At 52.7% G+C, this 15,151-nt stretch overlaps 10 protein-coding genes across 10 annotated transcripts; 5 read left to right on the forward strand and 5 right to left on the reverse strand.

Moving 5' to 3' along the window:
• Positions 1–159: 159 nt before the first annotated feature.
• SAICODRAFT_35240 (RIC1-domain-containing protein) lies at positions 160–3,501 on the reverse strand (the record flags this gene model as incomplete). Its single annotated transcript, XM_019168412.1, has 6 exons — positions 160–323; positions 376–550; positions 603–1,109; positions 1,163–1,699; positions 1,758–3,188; positions 3,247–3,501. The coding sequence occupies 6 exons, from the start codon at positions 3,499–3,501 to the stop codon at positions 160–162; spliced, it is 3,069 nt and encodes a 1,022-aa protein (XP_019024103.1).
• Positions 3,502–3,750: 249 nt separating this feature from the next.
• SAICODRAFT_71401 (uncharacterized protein) lies at positions 3,751–4,390 on the reverse strand (the record flags this gene model as incomplete). The annotated part of the gene is made up of 2 exons (XM_019170681.1): positions 4,147–4,390; positions 3,751–4,088 (listed from the first exon to the last, which is right to left on the reverse strand). Exons 1-2 carry the CDS (start codon positions 4,355–4,357, stop codon positions 3,751–3,753), a joined length of 549 nt encoding a protein of 182 aa, XP_019024104.1. The 5' UTR covers positions 4,358–4,390.
• Positions 4,391–4,584: 194 nt separating this feature from the next.
• Positions 4,585–5,260, forward strand: SAICODRAFT_57218 (protein-tyrosine phosphatase; the record flags this gene model as incomplete). Its single annotated transcript, XM_019169517.1, has 2 exons — positions 4,585–4,928; positions 4,984–5,260. The coding sequence occupies 2 exons, from the start codon at positions 4,585–4,587 to the stop codon at positions 5,258–5,260; spliced, it is 621 nt and encodes a 206-aa protein (XP_019024105.1).
• Positions 5,261–5,492: 232 nt separating this feature from the next.
• Positions 5,493–7,033, reverse strand: SAICODRAFT_65814 (ABC1-domain-containing protein; the record flags this gene model as incomplete). The annotated part of the gene is made up of 2 exons (XM_019170179.1): positions 5,597–7,033; positions 5,493–5,520 (listed from the first exon to the last, which is right to left on the reverse strand). The coding sequence occupies exons 1-2, from the start codon at positions 7,024–7,026 to the stop codon at positions 5,493–5,495; spliced, it is 1,458 nt and encodes a 485-aa protein (XP_019024106.1). The 5' UTR covers positions 7,027–7,033.
• SAICODRAFT_30403 (uncharacterized protein) lies at positions 7,005–7,298 on the forward strand. The gene has a single exon (XM_019167666.1). It carries the CDS (start codon positions 7,025–7,027, stop codon positions 7,208–7,210), a length of 186 nt encoding a protein of 61 aa, XP_019024107.1. The 5' UTR covers positions 7,005–7,024; the 3' UTR covers positions 7,211–7,298.
• Positions 7,299–7,533: 235 nt separating this feature from the next.
• Positions 7,534–8,307, forward strand: SAICODRAFT_30404 (uncharacterized protein). The gene is made up of 4 exons (XM_019167667.1): positions 7,534–7,645; positions 7,699–7,738; positions 7,796–7,862; positions 7,924–8,307. The coding sequence occupies exons 1-4, from the start codon at positions 7,577–7,579 to the stop codon at positions 8,138–8,140; spliced, it is 393 nt and encodes a 130-aa protein (XP_019024108.1). The 5' UTR covers positions 7,534–7,576; the 3' UTR covers positions 8,141–8,307.
• A 121-nt stretch (positions 8,308–8,428) lies between these two features.
• Positions 8,429–9,864, reverse strand: SAICODRAFT_19359 (Adenylosuccinate synthetase; the record flags this gene model as incomplete). Its single annotated transcript, XM_019166082.1, has 3 exons — positions 9,797–9,864; positions 9,648–9,744; positions 8,429–9,592 (listed from the first exon to the last, which is right to left on the reverse strand). The coding sequence occupies exons 1-3, from the start codon at positions 9,841–9,843 to the stop codon at positions 8,429–8,431; spliced, it is 1,308 nt and encodes a 435-aa protein (XP_019024109.1). The 5' UTR covers positions 9,844–9,864.
• Positions 9,865–10,209: 345 nt separating this feature from the next.
• On the forward strand, positions 10,210–10,779 carry SAICODRAFT_19360 (60S ribosomal protein L44; the record flags this gene model as incomplete). The annotated part of the gene is made up of 3 exons (XM_019166083.1): positions 10,210–10,236; positions 10,332–10,391; positions 10,486–10,779. 3 exons carry the CDS (start codon positions 10,210–10,212, stop codon positions 10,717–10,719), a joined length of 321 nt encoding a protein of 106 aa, XP_019024110.1. The 3' UTR covers positions 10,720–10,779.
• A 211-nt stretch (positions 10,780–10,990) lies between these two features.
• SAICODRAFT_19361 (helicase associated domain-containing protein) lies at positions 10,991–13,623 on the forward strand (the record flags this gene model as incomplete). Its single annotated transcript, XM_019166084.1, has 11 exons — positions 10,991–11,040; positions 11,089–11,211; positions 11,269–11,346; positions 11,401–11,465; positions 11,525–11,596; positions 11,655–11,839; positions 11,891–12,119; positions 12,175–12,447; positions 12,504–12,896; positions 12,951–13,116; positions 13,172–13,623. Exons 1-11 carry the CDS (start codon positions 11,016–11,018, stop codon positions 13,621–13,623), a joined length of 2,061 nt encoding a protein of 686 aa, XP_019024111.1. The 5' UTR covers positions 10,991–11,015.
• A 515-nt stretch (positions 13,624–14,138) lies between these two features.
• On the reverse strand, positions 14,139–15,053 carry SAICODRAFT_65820 (uncharacterized protein). The gene is made up of 2 exons (XM_019170180.1): positions 14,451–15,053; positions 14,139–14,289 (listed from the first exon to the last, which is right to left on the reverse strand). The coding sequence occupies exons 1-2, from the start codon at positions 14,659–14,661 to the stop codon at positions 14,177–14,179; spliced, it is 324 nt and encodes a 107-aa protein (XP_019024112.1). The 5' UTR covers positions 14,662–15,053; the 3' UTR covers positions 14,139–14,176.
• Between the last annotated feature and the right edge of the window lie 98 nt (positions 15,054–15,151).

Below are 15,151 nucleotides of genomic sequence, written 5' to 3' on the forward strand. Positions count from 1 at the left end.
CTCATAGATACCAGGTACCTAGCTGCCGTGCAATACAAAATGTCTCAGGACAGTCAACACCGGCCGCGGGGTGTCTTCTTTTCATGGTATATCTGATATATTATCATTCCCTATATCCTACCTTACTGTCCAGAAAGATGCACGCTCACAATACCGCGCTTACTGTAATGTCAACCCTTGTATGCCCAATGCGTCCGTGCCCGAACTCGGGTACGACTCCTGTGCCTGTTCTTGCTCCAACATGAACTCCTCATCCTCACGCACCGAGTACTCGATCGGCTCACCAGCCAGTGCCAGTGCCTGTTTGAGCGTTTTTCCCGTCTCTGTAGGTACATTTCTTAGCAACTTCACGAATTGTGCTTAGGGGTGACCTACTGTCCAAGGACATCAAGAACCTCGCCAGTTCCTTTGCTAGGTCCCAATCGGCGACTTCGATTGCTTTTGCGAGGAGGCGTACGGTGTCTTGACTACTGTCCTTGAGCTTCTCGAGGGTATGTAGGACGACAAGATATGCTCCGGCAGTCTTGTATTTGCCTTGTTCCATGCAGCGCTGTAATCCACGTTAGCAAAAATAAGCGCACTTGATGCGATACGGGACAAACCTCGAATAACTCCTTTGGGCTCCCAACTATCTTGAATAACTTATCCCAACACATAACCTCAGTTTTGCGCGCACACCCAACGACAACATCCAAATACTCCTCAAAATTCGACAAAAACCCGATCGCCCTCGGCAAAACTTCTTCACTGGGATCCAAATCCCGCTTATCCGCCTCATCTTCCAAGATCTCATGAAGAAGGAGTTCGAGGATATGCTCAAAGTACGGCAAATGCTGATACCTCGACGCCAACATCAAGGCGTCACGCGTAAACGAACTCCACATCTTCTGCCGTGTTGGCTTGGAGGAAAGTTGTCGTCGCAGGACGTGATGTAGGAAAAGGTGTGCGCCGGTTGTATACCGGAACGTCGTGAAATCCAGATTTCGCCGCTGTACAGTTTCAGATTCAATACCCACCAGCAGAGCCTTATCCATCAACGTCACAATCGGGTAAAAGTCGGACGGGGTAACATCCACGCAGTTGTCCAAGGCGTCCAAATCCGTCCAGACCTGTGAATCCTGTTAGCTTAACCCCTGTGGGGACAATGTGACATTCGATTCACCTTCACGTGCTTCCCATCATAGGCCCACAATGATCCCCTCATCTCGCTTATACCGTGCGACACCTGTGGCATCAACGCAAACCACTCTACATGCCTCGACGCCTTTCGCATGTCGTACCGCACTTCCTGATCACTGCTGTTTCCGGCGCCATCTTCTCTGCTCGCCGGACGTGGTGATAGCAGAACCAACTCTCCATCCACCAAGAGGGTCAACGTAGCTACCAGCGCATCATTCCCCGGATCGCCCGCACGACTCTGCTCCTCTGGCACTACCCAGCTCAGAGCACGTACCCGTGCCGGTGCATGAACGATACCACTCAACCCAACCTGTCCAACAAGCTGTAGTCTCCACTTATTGCTGCTGCTCCCAAGCCGTGACGAAGCCACGATAACGTAGTGATATAACGTGTTGTCATGCGCGTAAACCAACACGCCAGCATCACCCAAAACCGTAACAGTCTGAATCGCCGCTGGAAGTTTCTCAGTGTGCAGGATTGACGCATCTTCAATGGTAAGCTCTCTGGAATAAAGCCGAACCTGTTACACCTCAAGATTAGAAAAAGCACATAAACGCCTCAATCCCTCGCGGACATACCATATGCTGCCCACCAGGCCCTTCCACTCCCACGACCAAAACATGCCCGATCCACCCACCACCACCCCTAACAGTCCAGTCCACCTCCCCACCACTCGTATTCGGCATCGCAACCTTCCACCTTCCACTACGCACTGAGAAATGCGCTAAGCCACGGCGTCCGGCAACGGCGACATACCTCCCATCCTCACTGACACACGCCCACCTCACAGGTCCAGCATCGCGAAGGTAAGGCGCCGGGATAGCTGATGACTGCCACAATGTCGATGCTGCGTCAGGATTTAGCGGTGCGAGGGAGGTATGAGGGAGAGATGCGGCGCGGTAGACGTGGACGTGTGTAGAGGTGAGGAGAAGTGGGTGCGGTGACGAAAGCTGCGGCAGTGAAGCAAGGTAGGCGAAAGGCAGCGTCCACAGCCGTCTCCTTTCACCACTGACCTCGGCGTCAGCGTCAATTTCAGCGGAGAGCATAACAAGCTCAGCTCCAGCCCAAACCGCATCCCTCACCCCACGCATGAAATCTTCTTTATCTCGTGAGACGTCCGAGTCAGTAAACGAGCTCACAACCGCATGCCCATACACACTCCAAACCCCCCATCCCCTCTCATACCCCACAAAAATCGCACACCCGTCTTCCGTCCACGCCATCGTTTTCACAGCTCCCGTCTGCGCACCAACATTCGACGCCGCGGCACGGAGGGTGAGGGAGTGCGATCTCTCCACCTCGCCGTCATAGTTCTTGATGTGGTAGACTTGTAGGGAACCGTCTTCGCTTCCGATCGCAACCAGCGAGAACCGGGCGTTGATGACGGCGTGGGTGGGTTTGGCACCCGCTGCGGGATCCGCGTCGTGGAATAAATGCCCCCGCCACGCCTTTCCTCCGATTTTGGCGAGTCGTTGAACGAGATACACCTCTCCCGTCCCTGTCAAGAAACAATAAATATCCATCGCACGATCGTAAACCATCCCCGTAACCACAACCCTCTCACCCGCCACAACCGGCTGCTTCACCCACTCCATCCGCCTCACCGCCTCGGTCACCGGTTTGATATTGACAGCACCAGGGCTGGAAGAAGGCCACGGTATGCACTGAACAGCACTTGGCGACCTCGTACTAACCACCAACTCATCATCACCCACACAACACCCAGCGATCCCCGCATCGATCTTAACCGACATCTTGAATCTTAAATCAACCATCCCCACACCCCTCGCATCACTGAACGTACTCCTCGAGTGCAAATGCGAGGAAGGGGTATGCAGTTGTAGAGAGGGGATCGCGGGGTCGTGGAGGAGGGTGTAGAGGAGGAGGTAGTCGCGTGAGGTACGGAGTGCGAGGGAGGTGCCGTCGGGGCGGATGTGGAGGGAGGTGTTGGGACCGTATTGCGATAAGGATTTCTGCGAGCGGACGAGGCGGGAGCATATTGCTGTTGGCTATGAACCTCAGTCAACATCTTGTTACAATTGAGTGGATTGGTGGTTGCATGCATACCTTGATCTGCCATATTGAAACTTCCGTAGCTGTTAGTGTTGCGAACAATTGAGCTGATCTGAAGCGTTCGAGGGCGATAATGCCATCACCATGCTCGTCGTTCTTCTCCTCATCTAATTGTGCTGATACAGGCTGTGAGTCGTCGTCAGGCCTCGGCGACGACGGCGTCGATCCTGCCACAGGAGGTGAAGCCGGCGCAGGTGTCGGAGTTTCCGTACAGTGCAAGAGCCTTGGAACGCCAAATGGCCAGTACATCCCAATCTAATGACCTTCCGTGCAGCTGGGTGTATGCTACCTGGTATGATCGCGGTGACGGGTGTGTTTGTTTGTAGGGTTGCTCAAATGAATAAGGTTCTCGGTACGGCAGCGGCTCGCGTGCGGTATTCTTGGCCTGTTGTGGGGTTCAGGCACGATGTGAACGAGGGAAATGTTGACAGATCTCGATCATGTTTATTGTATGCAAAACGCGATAAATCTATGCTGAGATAGGGTACGGAGCAAGGCTCATCCAGACCCAGAAGCCGGAACGATCCCCCTAGGCTTATACTTCGGCATCTTCTCATACGCATTCGGACTCGACTCCCGCTTCTTCCGTCTCCTCTCCTTGCCCTTTCCATTTGTCCCCTCGTGCTCATGTAAGCAACCCTCATCATGATCATCCTCACCGTCGTCTCCATGATTATGTTCGTGCTCATGTCGATGTGGACGCGGTGTCCGCCGTGGTGGCCGTGCAGCGCCGTCGTCATTATCTGAGTCGGAGTTTTCTGATGACGAAGAATCTGATGATGAGGATTCCGAGGAGGATTCACCGAACGCACGCTGCTTATGGAAGATACAACACACTACCCCCCGTCAGCACCCACCGTCCTCACCCACTTGTTCCCTCGAAAAAAAACGTACCTTTACTCGACTTCCGCCCTAATCCCTCATTATCAACAACATCCTCATCCCACTGTACCCGCCGTCCCATGGTTACATTCGCTCCCCTCAACACCAGCGTCCCTGCTGGAGGGAGTTGAGGATCGGGTTGTGTGGATCCTTCTCGTGAAGCGGGAGCTGTGGTGACTGTGCTTGAGCCACCTGTTGCTGCTGATGGTCGTACGCGTTGCATGTTTGCTGATAGAGTTGAGGCTTTGTTTCTTGGGAAAAGCACAGAGATTGTATGACGGTTGCGTCGGCGTGCATGAGACCGCGTCGCAGCCAAACCCCGGAATTCAGACCGTCCAGCATACAGCCCGGGGCCATTGCCGCAATTGTAGAGAATCAGCACATCAGCATGCTGTGAACAACACCTCAGAAGCCAAATACGACAGCATACATCCCACCAAAATGACCACAATGATCATCCCCCCCTTCCCCCTCAACCCCCCCGACCTCTTTTCCCCCGTCGTTGCACCCCACATCTACCGGTCCGGTCCCCTCCAACCCCTCAACCGTCCCTTCCTCACACCTCTCAACCTCCGCACCATAATTCTTCTGCACGCTGATCCAACGCGGACATTACAAGCTTATGCGGCGGAACAGGGGATTAGGTTGGTGCAGCTGGGCGAGGCGGGATGGAAACCGGGGGATGACGGAGAGGGGGATGAGGGGGGTTGGAGGGTTATGGGGGAGGATGTTGTGCGGGAGGGGATTCGGCAGGTGTTGGACAGACGAAACCACCCGGTTCTGGTAATTGACAGGTATGGTCCCCTACACCTCTCCGGTGAGACAAGCTGACGAGAGGTGTGTGTTTAGTTCAGGAATCCAGGAAACTGGAACCCTCTTCGGCATCCTCCGAAAACTCCAACACTGGTCCTTCGCCTCCATCGTTATCGAATACAGACTTTTCGCGGGTCCGAACGCAAGATATGTTAATGAGCAGTATATTGAGATATTTGATTTGGGTACGTTGGAAATCGATGAGGAGCATTTGCCGGAGTGGTGGGTTGAGCAGGAGAAGATGTGGGAGGAGGAGTGTAGGGGGGTTGAGAGTAAGCGGAAAGCACTGGAAGAAACGCCGAGTAATACATGAAGTGTACGGGAATGGAAATGTGCAGTACGAGTCACAGGCACAGTCAGCAACGCAAGAGCGACAAGCGACAAGCACCAACAACAATCTATATTTTTAAATATCAAAGATCCCAACCCAAGAAGCAATCAAACGCCTGTCCATTCCATTACCAAGTATGTCTGCCTTCCATGCATTTTCAGCGTCCATCTCACGCATCCCCTCCTCATCACATCACTTTACCCTCAAGCTTACATCAACCTTTCAAGCACAATAATCTTACCCTGCGTGAACCAATACCCAAAGTACACTCTGATATACTCATTCATCGCCCACATCCATCCCCTCCCACTACTCCACTCCCCCCAAATCCGATCCAAGTTCTCCCCAAACACCGCCGTCGCACAATACCTCGTCATATTCAAAAACAATCTCTCTGGACTCAACGTCGTCTTCAAACTCTCATCCAACGCCCTTACCAAATCCTGCGTCTTGAAAAGATACAACATCCGTCTCGGGACACGATGAAGCATATCAATAATTTGCATAACGAGGCCTTGTCCGACGGCGGTATTGATGCGCTTGAATTCATCTGCAGAACGGGGGGTTTCGACACCAGCCATGACGGTATCCCAATCCCTCGCGGTAATAGCCGAGACGAAAACCCTGTAATCATCAATTCCAGCCACAATCTTCGCATACTTCGCAATGTCCGGTTCGGAGCGTTCGAGGATTGCGAGCCAGAGGTGAGCGTAGTCTCGGCGGGCTTGGAGGGGGATGTCGCGGTAGAGACCGTGGTCGAGGAGTACTATTTCAAAGTTTTGACGGGACTTGGAGCCGGTGGGTTTACGGCGGATGAGGAGGTTTCCGGCGTGTGGGTCGGCGTGGAGACGGGCACCACCGAAAATCATCTCGTTGAAGATATTCGCGAGTTCGAGGGAGACCTTGTTTCGGTCGATACCGTTCGAGTCGATGAACGCGAGATCATCCAGACGTCCACCGCGGATGAATTCCATTACGAGGATTCGTGGCTGTGACCAGACCACGTCGGGGACTTTCAGCGGCGAGCCCTTGATCTTGGCGAAGTATTTCTGGGTGTTGATCGCGTTCTCGGCCTCGAGTGTGAAATCTAATTCACGGGGAAGATGCTCTCTCATCTCCTCTCCCAACCAACCCAACGTGAACTCGGGGAATGCACGCTGTATCAAATCCAGCACGAAGGACGTCACGGAGACGTCGATGCGAGAGTATGCCGCAATCTCGGGATGCTGTAACTTGACCGCGACTTCTTGTCCGTCCTTCCTCAATACGGCCCTGTGCACTTGCGCTAAACTTGCGACACCAAGGGGTACCTCATCGAACTCCTGAAAGATATCTTCAAATCTTTCACCTGTGTCGCCTTCGATCATGGCTCGCACACTCTCATAAGACGAAGCTGGTGCACGATCTTGGAGTGGAATCATGACCTCGACCCATTCGATTGGGATGAGATATGCCATAGCGGAGACATGTTGTCCGAGCTTAATGTAGACACCTCCGTTCTTCTCCATGACCTTCCTTGTCCGCAACGCACACTTCTTGTGACACGCGCTCATCGCCTCTTCCCGGAGCTCTAGTGTCAAGTACTCCGTATTCAGAACTCTTCTGTAGTCGTTGAAGCACAGCACACACGCGACAGCGACTCGTGCCGAACGCTGAACGGCAATGGCTCCCTGCTTCAATGCATTATCCGTAGGATTAGACGCAATAGTCAACCCAGCTGCTCCCACCAACGTAGCACCAGCCGCCATGAACCCCCTTCGTCTCAACGGCAATCTCCCACCCTTTGCCCTCGCAACCCTCGCCGCCTGCGGAGTAACCCTCTCCCCCAACCTCACCGTGGTCGAAAAGAACGAGCCAGTCGCGAAGCCGGACACAGCACTGCGCCGACTGATCTGCCGTAACGATTGCATTGTAGGATACCTGTGTATGTAAGTGGTATAAATAGACGTCGTGGGTATAAATACGGCTCTTTGGCCGGGCTGATCAGGCCTTTTTGTTTGGTGTTTGTCGCCTCCCTTGGGAAATGTTTACGGAGAAGTACGGGACCGCCTCAGCGCCGCCGCCGTGGAAGCAGGAGACAAGGTCGCCTGCAGATATCAAGCACCCGATAGAGGGTGAAGCCAGCGTAGATCCGTTTTACTATTCATAGAAATGTAGGAAATAGTTATGGGAGCTCCGTTGGCATCCTTTGGGAGAAGCGGGTAACCGCCAATTACCCTCGCTGCAGTTCCCGAGCTCAAGGCAGTGCAGTACTCCACATATCGACGTCGAACACCACAAAATCCCATACACCACATCATGTCCGCTGCCGGCCTTCCTTCACAAGATCTCCCGCCTCAGGGTGGGTACGAGCCCGTCCAGTACAAGGTATGCCGGCGAAAACTGTCGGAAAATCATTGACTGACCTTGCCGGTGTACAGCGTAACCTGCCAATGCGCGGTTTCCGTCCATCTTACTACCGTATGTTGACACATTCAATCTATCTAACGTGTTCTTGATGTTGATTTTCGATGGCAGTCTTGGGAATGGGTCTCATTTGCGGTTACGGATTCTACGCGTTCGGTAAGGGTGTTCATGAGAGAAGGTACGATCCCCCCACATCTGGAATGCTTTCACTCGAACAATCAGTAACACATCATCAACAGAGAGTTGAAGCGCGAGAAGACCTGGTCCCGTATCTACCTCACCGCCGTCCTCCAGGCCGAAGTCGACAGAGACAACTACCGCAGACACCTTGCCGCAGTTAAGAGAGAAGAGGCGATCATGAGCCAAGTTCAGGGATGGGAGGCCGGAAAGAGTGTATACAACGGTGATAGGTTCGTGCAGTCGCAGTACCTTGTCATCCCCAAGGAGATGAAGTAGGGGTCGGGTGCTGGGATGGAGAAGAGGAAAAGTAGGGGAGAGAACATGGGGTAGACTGAGAGGAAACGGGAGGGAGGGAATGTGTGTACGCATACAAGTATCGAAAAATAATGGATCGGTTTGCCACCTGTCTGCCGTGGTCAGCATTGCCGATGTGCGCTCTGGAAGTAAATGTAACGTTTTCGTTATTTTTGCGTATAGTACAGGGGACATGCAATCCCAGCTTCACGCTCAGGTGAAAGCCTCTAGTAAATCATTCCGTAGCAAATTCCGTATATCCCTTCACCCTTAGTTCTTGACAACCATATCATCACGTCCAGCACCAACACCGATGAACTCAACCTTAACACCAGTGAACTTCTCAATGAACTCAATGTACTTCTGCGCATTCTCCGGCAAATCCTCGTACTTTCTGCACTCGCTAGTCTTCGCCTGCCATCCAGGAAGAGTAACATACTCAACCTCAACCTTCTCCAACAAGTTCAAGTCCGCAGGGAAGGACTCGAGCTTCTTGCCCTGGTAGTGGTATGCAACACCGACCTTGATCTCCTTCAAATCGTCCAAAACATCGAGCTTGGTGATGTTGAAGCCGGTGTAGCCGTTGACCATGGTAGAGTAGTTGACGACAACCAAGTCGAGCCATCCACATCTTCTGCGGCGGCCGGTGGTGACACCCCACTCGAAACCGGTCTCCTGGAGGTAAGAACCGATCTCGCCCAAATCCTCCGTAGGGAAAGGTCCGGCACCGACACGGGTGGTGTAAGCCTTGACGACACCCCAAACCTTGTTGACGCGTTGAGGAGGGAGACCGAGACCAGTGCAGACACCACCGATACCAGTGTTGGAAGAGGTAACGAAGGGGTAAGTACCGAAGTCCAAATCGAGCATGAGCGCGTTAGCACCCTCGACAAGGATACGCTTGTTCTGCTTGATACGCTCGTGCATCCAAGGAACGGCATCAACGACGTATGGCTTCAACTTTTCCGCAAGACCCTTGTATCTCTCCAACTCCGCCTCGACATCGTACTCGAAATCTCCGTAACGCTTCTTACGTCCCTCGACCAAACGACGGAATCGTGTCTCGAACTCGGGCCAGTCGTAGAGGTGGTGGACGCGGATACCGGAGCGGGAAGCCTTGGTGGCGTAGGCGGGTCCAATACCCTTGTGGGTAGTACCGATGGACTTGCCGCCGAGCTCGGCCTCACGGAGGGCGTCGACCTTCTGGTGGAAGTCGAAGACAACGTGACAGCGGTCGGACACGAAGATACGGTTGGTGGAGTCGAGACCCTTCTTCTCAATAGCCTCGAGCTCGGCGAAGAAAGCGGGGATGTGGATGACGACACCAGTACCGATCAAGTTGACGCAGTTGGGGTTGACGAGACCGGAGGGGAGGATGTGGAAGTCGTACTTGACACCGTTGACGACGATAGTGTGACCGGCGTTGTTACCACCCTGCGCAACCGTCAGCGATCTGGCCTGCCCCCACCAAAACATAATCACTCCGCACCTGGCAACGCGCGCAGACCTCAATCTCATCACAGAGGACGTCGACAAGCTTTCCCTTTCCCTCATCACCCCACTGCGCACCCAAAACGACGTTGACACTGGTCCCGCGATCAGCAAACCGCGCCCAAAGCAACGCGGATCAAGACGTACCCTCCCGTAGGAACGGCGATCTCAGCCGTACCGTCAGCGACAGACATTTTTGTGTTATATAACTCGAGGTCTACTTCGAGATGCGGTGTTCCGAGGTCCGTCTCAGCCTAAATTCCCTGGGGCTGGTGAGGGGCAGGCTGTGCGGGGCACGTGCAGATCGCTGGCAACCTTAATGTGAGCCGACTTATGGATAGAGAGGGCACTCGTTGAGCCGATCCATGCCCTTCCTACTCGTATATCTGGCATATCTACGGTGCTGTTCTGGTGTTTCCTACGCTCGTCGAGGTCGTCGTACCCTGCTGCCCTGGCCATGCCCGATCGAGAGGTAGCCGCGCACAGACTGCCCAGCAAAATTCGCTGGCGAGCCCGCGGAATTGCGACTTCGACAACCTCCAACACCCAACACAGCAAAGATGGTTAACGTCCCGAAGACCCGCAAGGTGTGTACTTCCGTCTATCAGGAGGATTGAAATATCCTGTACCACTGTCTTCGTCGGACTCCGTCAAAGATGCTGATTGCGTGTCTTTGAATTAGACCTACTGCAAGGGAAAGGCCTGCCGCAAGCACACCCTTCACAAGGTTACCCAGTACAAGGTTCGTTCTTCATCCATCCCCTGCTGATCTTTTGTTTTGCGCCGATTGGTGCAATTCTGAGTGATTTGGTACTGACCACGATTCGCCTATCTAGACTGGTAAGGCTTCCCTCTTCGCCCAGGGTAAGCGTCGTTACGACCGTAAGCAGTCCGGTTACGGTGGTCAGACCAAGCCTGTCTTCCACAAGAAGGCCAAGACCACCAAGAAGGTCGTCCTCCGTCTTGAGTGCACTTCCTGCAAGTACAAGGCCCAGATGACCTTGAAGCGTTGCAAGCACTTCGAGTTGGGTGGTGACAAGAAGACCAAGGGTGCTGCTCTTGTTTTCTAAGCGTATCGCTGCTGTTTTTGTCGATTGGCTTGGTTGTTCGCATGGAGTTTTTTGGGTCATCTTTCAGGTTTTATGAATACCGGATCTTCTGTGGCGACGCGGGTCAATATACGGGCTGTGAACGTTAACCATTACATCTGTCCATTTCCCCTTCATCATTGTAAACTTTATTCTGTATGTCCTCCGTATATAAACCCGTATCGCTATCGTTATCACGTGCGTGTCCACGTTACACCCCGGCCCGTAATTAACGTTAACGTTCACTACATCACCACCAACAACCACAGCACAAGGTGATGTTTGCTCATCAACCTCCGCCAGGTAGGTCCTTCTGTTTGATCTTGATCAGCAGCCAACAATGGTCCACAGCATCTATTACGAGCAACATTGTATCTGCCGACGCAGAAGCACCTCTACCAGGATCCGCACTCAACGAGCTCGCACGGTTTTCGCTACAACGGCAGCGGGAGTTATTACCTATCTTCAGACATAGTACGCCTCACGGTGTTCTTTTTCTGCATTAGTGGTGGTTAACTTTTGGATGCACAGGAAAGTCGTTGCTCTACCTGGTTGAGACGAAGCCCGTGACCATCGTCGTTGGACATACGGGATCTGGAAAGACTACACGTATGTTGATGTTTCGCCCAAAGACACGAGTTCGGGCTGACATCTGGTATACAGAGCTACCTCAATATCTCCACGAAGCTGGATGGACGCAAGATGGGAAGATCATTGCATGTACACAGGTATGGCTGGGTGTAAACTTTGGGTATTTACGCACATGCTGACGAAGGACTTGTCATAGCCACGGCGCGTAGCAGCGACTACAGTCGCAACCCGTGTAGCGGAAGAAGTGGGCTGTACTCTCGGTCAAGAGGTATACCTGCGGGCTTACAGGGTATCTACTTTTGGATCCTAACCATGCGAACGTACAGGTCGGATACTCTATCCGCTTCGAAGACGTTACGAGCGACAAAACACGGATTAAATATATGACGGACGGAATGCTGCTGCGTGAGGCTCTGGTTGATCCGCTGTTGACGCGGTACAGGGTGATTATGCTGGATGAAGCGCATGAGCGGACGGTGTATACCGATATCCTGCTTGGTGTTTTGAAGAAGTACTGAGGCTCCGCATAGTGTTATGAACTAATAGCTGATGATCAGTACAGGATTCGCAAACGCCGGAAAGACCTGCGACTGGTGATCTCGAGTGCGACACTTGATGCAGAAGAATTCAAGGCATACTTTGAGAAGGACAAGAATGCTGCGGAGGAGGAAGTATCGGGTATCATCTCACTAGAGGGAAAGATGTTCCCGGTGGACGTCATGTATCTGGAAGAGCCTACCGAGAATTACGTGGAGAAGGCGATTGAGACTGTGTTTGAGATCACTGCGAGGGTATGTCTAACCTTGTCGCATCCAGGCTCCACGGTGGCTAATGGGAACTGAATAGGAACGAAGCGGTGATATCCTACTCTTCCTTACTGGTCGCGACGAGATCGAAAGGACTGCAGAACTCATCGCTGAACGCGCAACAAACCTACCTCCGAACAGGGAACAGCTTCTCGTCCTTCCACTTTATGCAGGCCTCCCCACGGATCGACAGCTAGCTGTATTTGAGCCTACACCGGAGGGCGTCAGGAAAGTCATTGTTAGTACTAACATTGCAGAAGCGAGTGTTACCATTGATGGGATCGCATTTGTGATTGACTGTGGATTCGTCAAGGTTTGTTGTTGGCTGTTTGTGCTTCTTGCTTATGATTTACTAAGAACTCCAAACAGTTGCGAGCGTATAACCCACTCACGGGAATGGAATCCCTCACCGTGGCTTCCATCAGCAAAGCATCCGCTGCGCAGCGTGCTGGTCGGGCTGGTCGAACCAAGCCCGGCAAGTGTTTCAGACTGTATACACAAGCAGCTTATGACACCCTCGCTCCCACCAGTGTTCCGGAGATTCAGCGGAGTGATCTCGCGCCCGTTATACTGCAGCTCAAAGCACTGGGTATCGATAATGTAGCACGTTTCGATTTCATGACACCTCCGCCGGCTGAGATGATGGTGCGAGCGCTGGAATTGCTGTATTCACTCGGTACATTGGATGATTATGGCAAGTTGACACAGCCGTTGGGTTTGCAGATGGCGGAGTTCCCAGTTGAGCCCATGATGGCAAGAATTGTACGTACCAAGGATCTGGATAACGCGCAGGTGTGTTCTAACGTCTGTAAATAGTTGTTGAGTTCGAACGATTTCGGATGTGGTGAGCAGATTTTGACCATTGCAGCCATGACGAGCGTGCAGAATGTGTTTGTCACCCCGGAGGGCGAGAAGAAGGTTGCGGAGAGTGCGAAGAGAAAGTTTACGGTAGAAGAAGGAGACCACATGACCCTACTTAATGGTACTCAGGTGATATTAACGCTCTTAAGAAAGAGTGTGCTAATCACGGTATACAGTGTATCACTCTTATACCTCACAACCCCGTGAGCGGGCCGTCAAATGGTGCCATCAGCACTTCCTCAACCACAAAGCACTGATAAAAGCCGTCAGCATCCGCGCACAACTACGACGCTACATGGAGCGCTTCAACATTCCCATCCGTTCTGCGAGCCCAGAAACAGCAGTTCACGATATCCGTCGCTGCCTCGTGAGCGGGTATTTTGCCCACGCTGCTCGCATGCAACCTGACGGGACGTACAAGATGATTAAAGGAGGAGAAACATTATGGGCTCATCCTACCTCGGTGATGTTTAACCGGAAGGCTGATTGGATTGTGTTTTATGAGATTGTGGAGACGGATAAAAAGATCTTTATTAGGGATATTACGAAGATTGAGAAGGAGTGGTTGGCGGAGTTGGCACCGCATTATTATGAGGTGAAGGGGAAGAAGACATTAGAATATATGTAGTCGGCCTCACTGTCGTGATTGAAAGCAATCACTTTGGCTGTGTGTAATCAATCATGTCGCCGTCCATCTACAGAAGCCCCATGAAGCGTGGGGAAACCAACAGACCACCTTGAGATGGTACAAGAAGATTCGCGAGCCTAACACCTGGAGCTGACTGTTGACAAATCGTCTTCTAGTCACATGCTCGAGGTAATATGTTTGGCATTACGTTCAAAAGTTGTCAAGAGCAGACCGTATGTGGGTGATGGACCCGAATATGACTCCAGGGCGGCAAGTTCACACACACAACACGCACAAACATCTCACAGCACTAGCACAAGCACAGGACAAGAACACACGAGAGACGGCCAAAATTCAATGATCACCACACCATGCGCCACGAAGCAACAGCCCATCACACTGAGAGCCGCCATGCCCCACAAACGTATGCCATGCGAATTTCAAATTTTATTTCGAGACAGAGAACGCAAGATCCAAGTTCATGATTGACGAAGATAAAGAGAACTCCAAGAGATTGACACCCAAAAGACGAGAAAGCGAAGAAGCGAGACGCTTAGTCGAAGAGACCGAAGCCCATGTCGTCGTCGGACTCCTCCTTCTCCTCCTTCTTCTCCTCAACGGGGGCCTCCTCGGCGGTACCGGCAGCGGCACCAGAGGCGGCAACACCTATCATGTTGTTAGTCATATGAAGTGTATCGAGTTCAGCTGGTGTTCACGGAATGTATGCGCAGTCGTTCATATGCACACACAGAATTGCGTGCGCACGTCACTCCACACGCGTACACCACCGTTCACTCCCAACCATCCTCTCATCAGGCAAAACATACCGGCAGCGGGGGCACCACCACCACCAACGTTCAACAAAAGCTCCTTAACGTCCTTACCCTCGAGGGCCTTGGCGAAGAGGGAAGCCCAGATAGGCTCAACGGTGACGTTGGCAGCCTTGGTGAGGGAGAGGAGGGCGTCGGAGGTGATCTCGGCCTGCTCGTCGGCGAGGATGAGAGCGGCGTAGGAGATGGCGAGCTCGTTGGTGGACATCTAGGCAATGTTTAGTTATTGGGTTCTTGAGGGTGTGGGTGTATGCATGTGCGGTGGATGAAGAGTGCGTTGAAGGAAGGATATGAAGAGAGCCGAAAGACGTCGAAATGAAGCTCGGGAAGCTCGTTGGCCAGTGTTGAATGCTGCTGATCTTGCCGTGGTATCGAGAACTCGTTGCCAATCCACGCAGTTGACCTTCCAGTTCCCCCAATGCCGTCCGCGAACACTTGTCGACCCCACCTTCATCAACCCATCCATCCCCGATCTCCCCATGAAACACGGCCAATTGTCGCACACACACATTCCTCAAGGCACTCTGATCACGCAGCACCGCACAAATTGACGGATCTTACCTTGATGGACTGTTTGGACGGCGGTGTGCGAGACGAGCTTCTCCCTCTTTCTCGACATAGTGCGCAGATTTTGGTGTGTGACTGTAGCGCAGCTAGCCAGGGCCAGACACGTGACGCTCCCGGACCCCCCGCCTGTC

This window comes from Saitoella complicata (assembly GCF_001661265.1).
Source record: "Saitoella complicata NRRL Y-17804 unplaced genomic scaffold SAICOscaffold_12, whole genome shotgun sequence".
Lineage (NCBI taxonomy): Eukaryota > Fungi > Ascomycota > Saitoellomycetes > Saitoellales > Saitoellaceae > Saitoella > Saitoella complicata.

Excerpts from the sequence above, each read along its gene's own strand:
- SAICODRAFT_30403 (XM_019167666.1), top strand. The coding sequence starts at position 7,025 with ATGAACCCCCTTCGTCTCAACGGCAATCTCCCACCCTTTGCCCTCGCA.
- SAICODRAFT_30404 (XM_019167667.1), top strand. The coding sequence starts at position 7,577 with ATGTCCGCTGCCGGCCTTCCTTCACAAGATCTCCCGCCTCAGGGTGGG. Across the intron at positions 7,646-7,698 it reads ACGAGCCCGTCCAGTACAAG|CGTAACCTGCCAATGCGCGG; the intron begins GTATGCCGGCGA and ends GCCGGTGTACAG. Across the intron at positions 7,739-7,795 it reads TTTCCGTCCATCTTACTACC|TCTTGGGAATGGGTCTCATT; the intron begins GTATGTTGACAC and ends TTTCGATGGCAG.
- SAICODRAFT_65820 (XM_019170180.1), bottom strand. The coding sequence starts at position 14,661 with ATGTCCACCAACGAGCTCGCCATCTCCTACGCCGCTCTCATCCTCGCC. Across the intron at positions 14,290-14,450 it reads TGGTGGTGCCCCCGCTGCCG|GTGTTGCCGCCTCTGGTGCC; the intron begins GTATGTTTTGCC and ends ACAACATGATAG.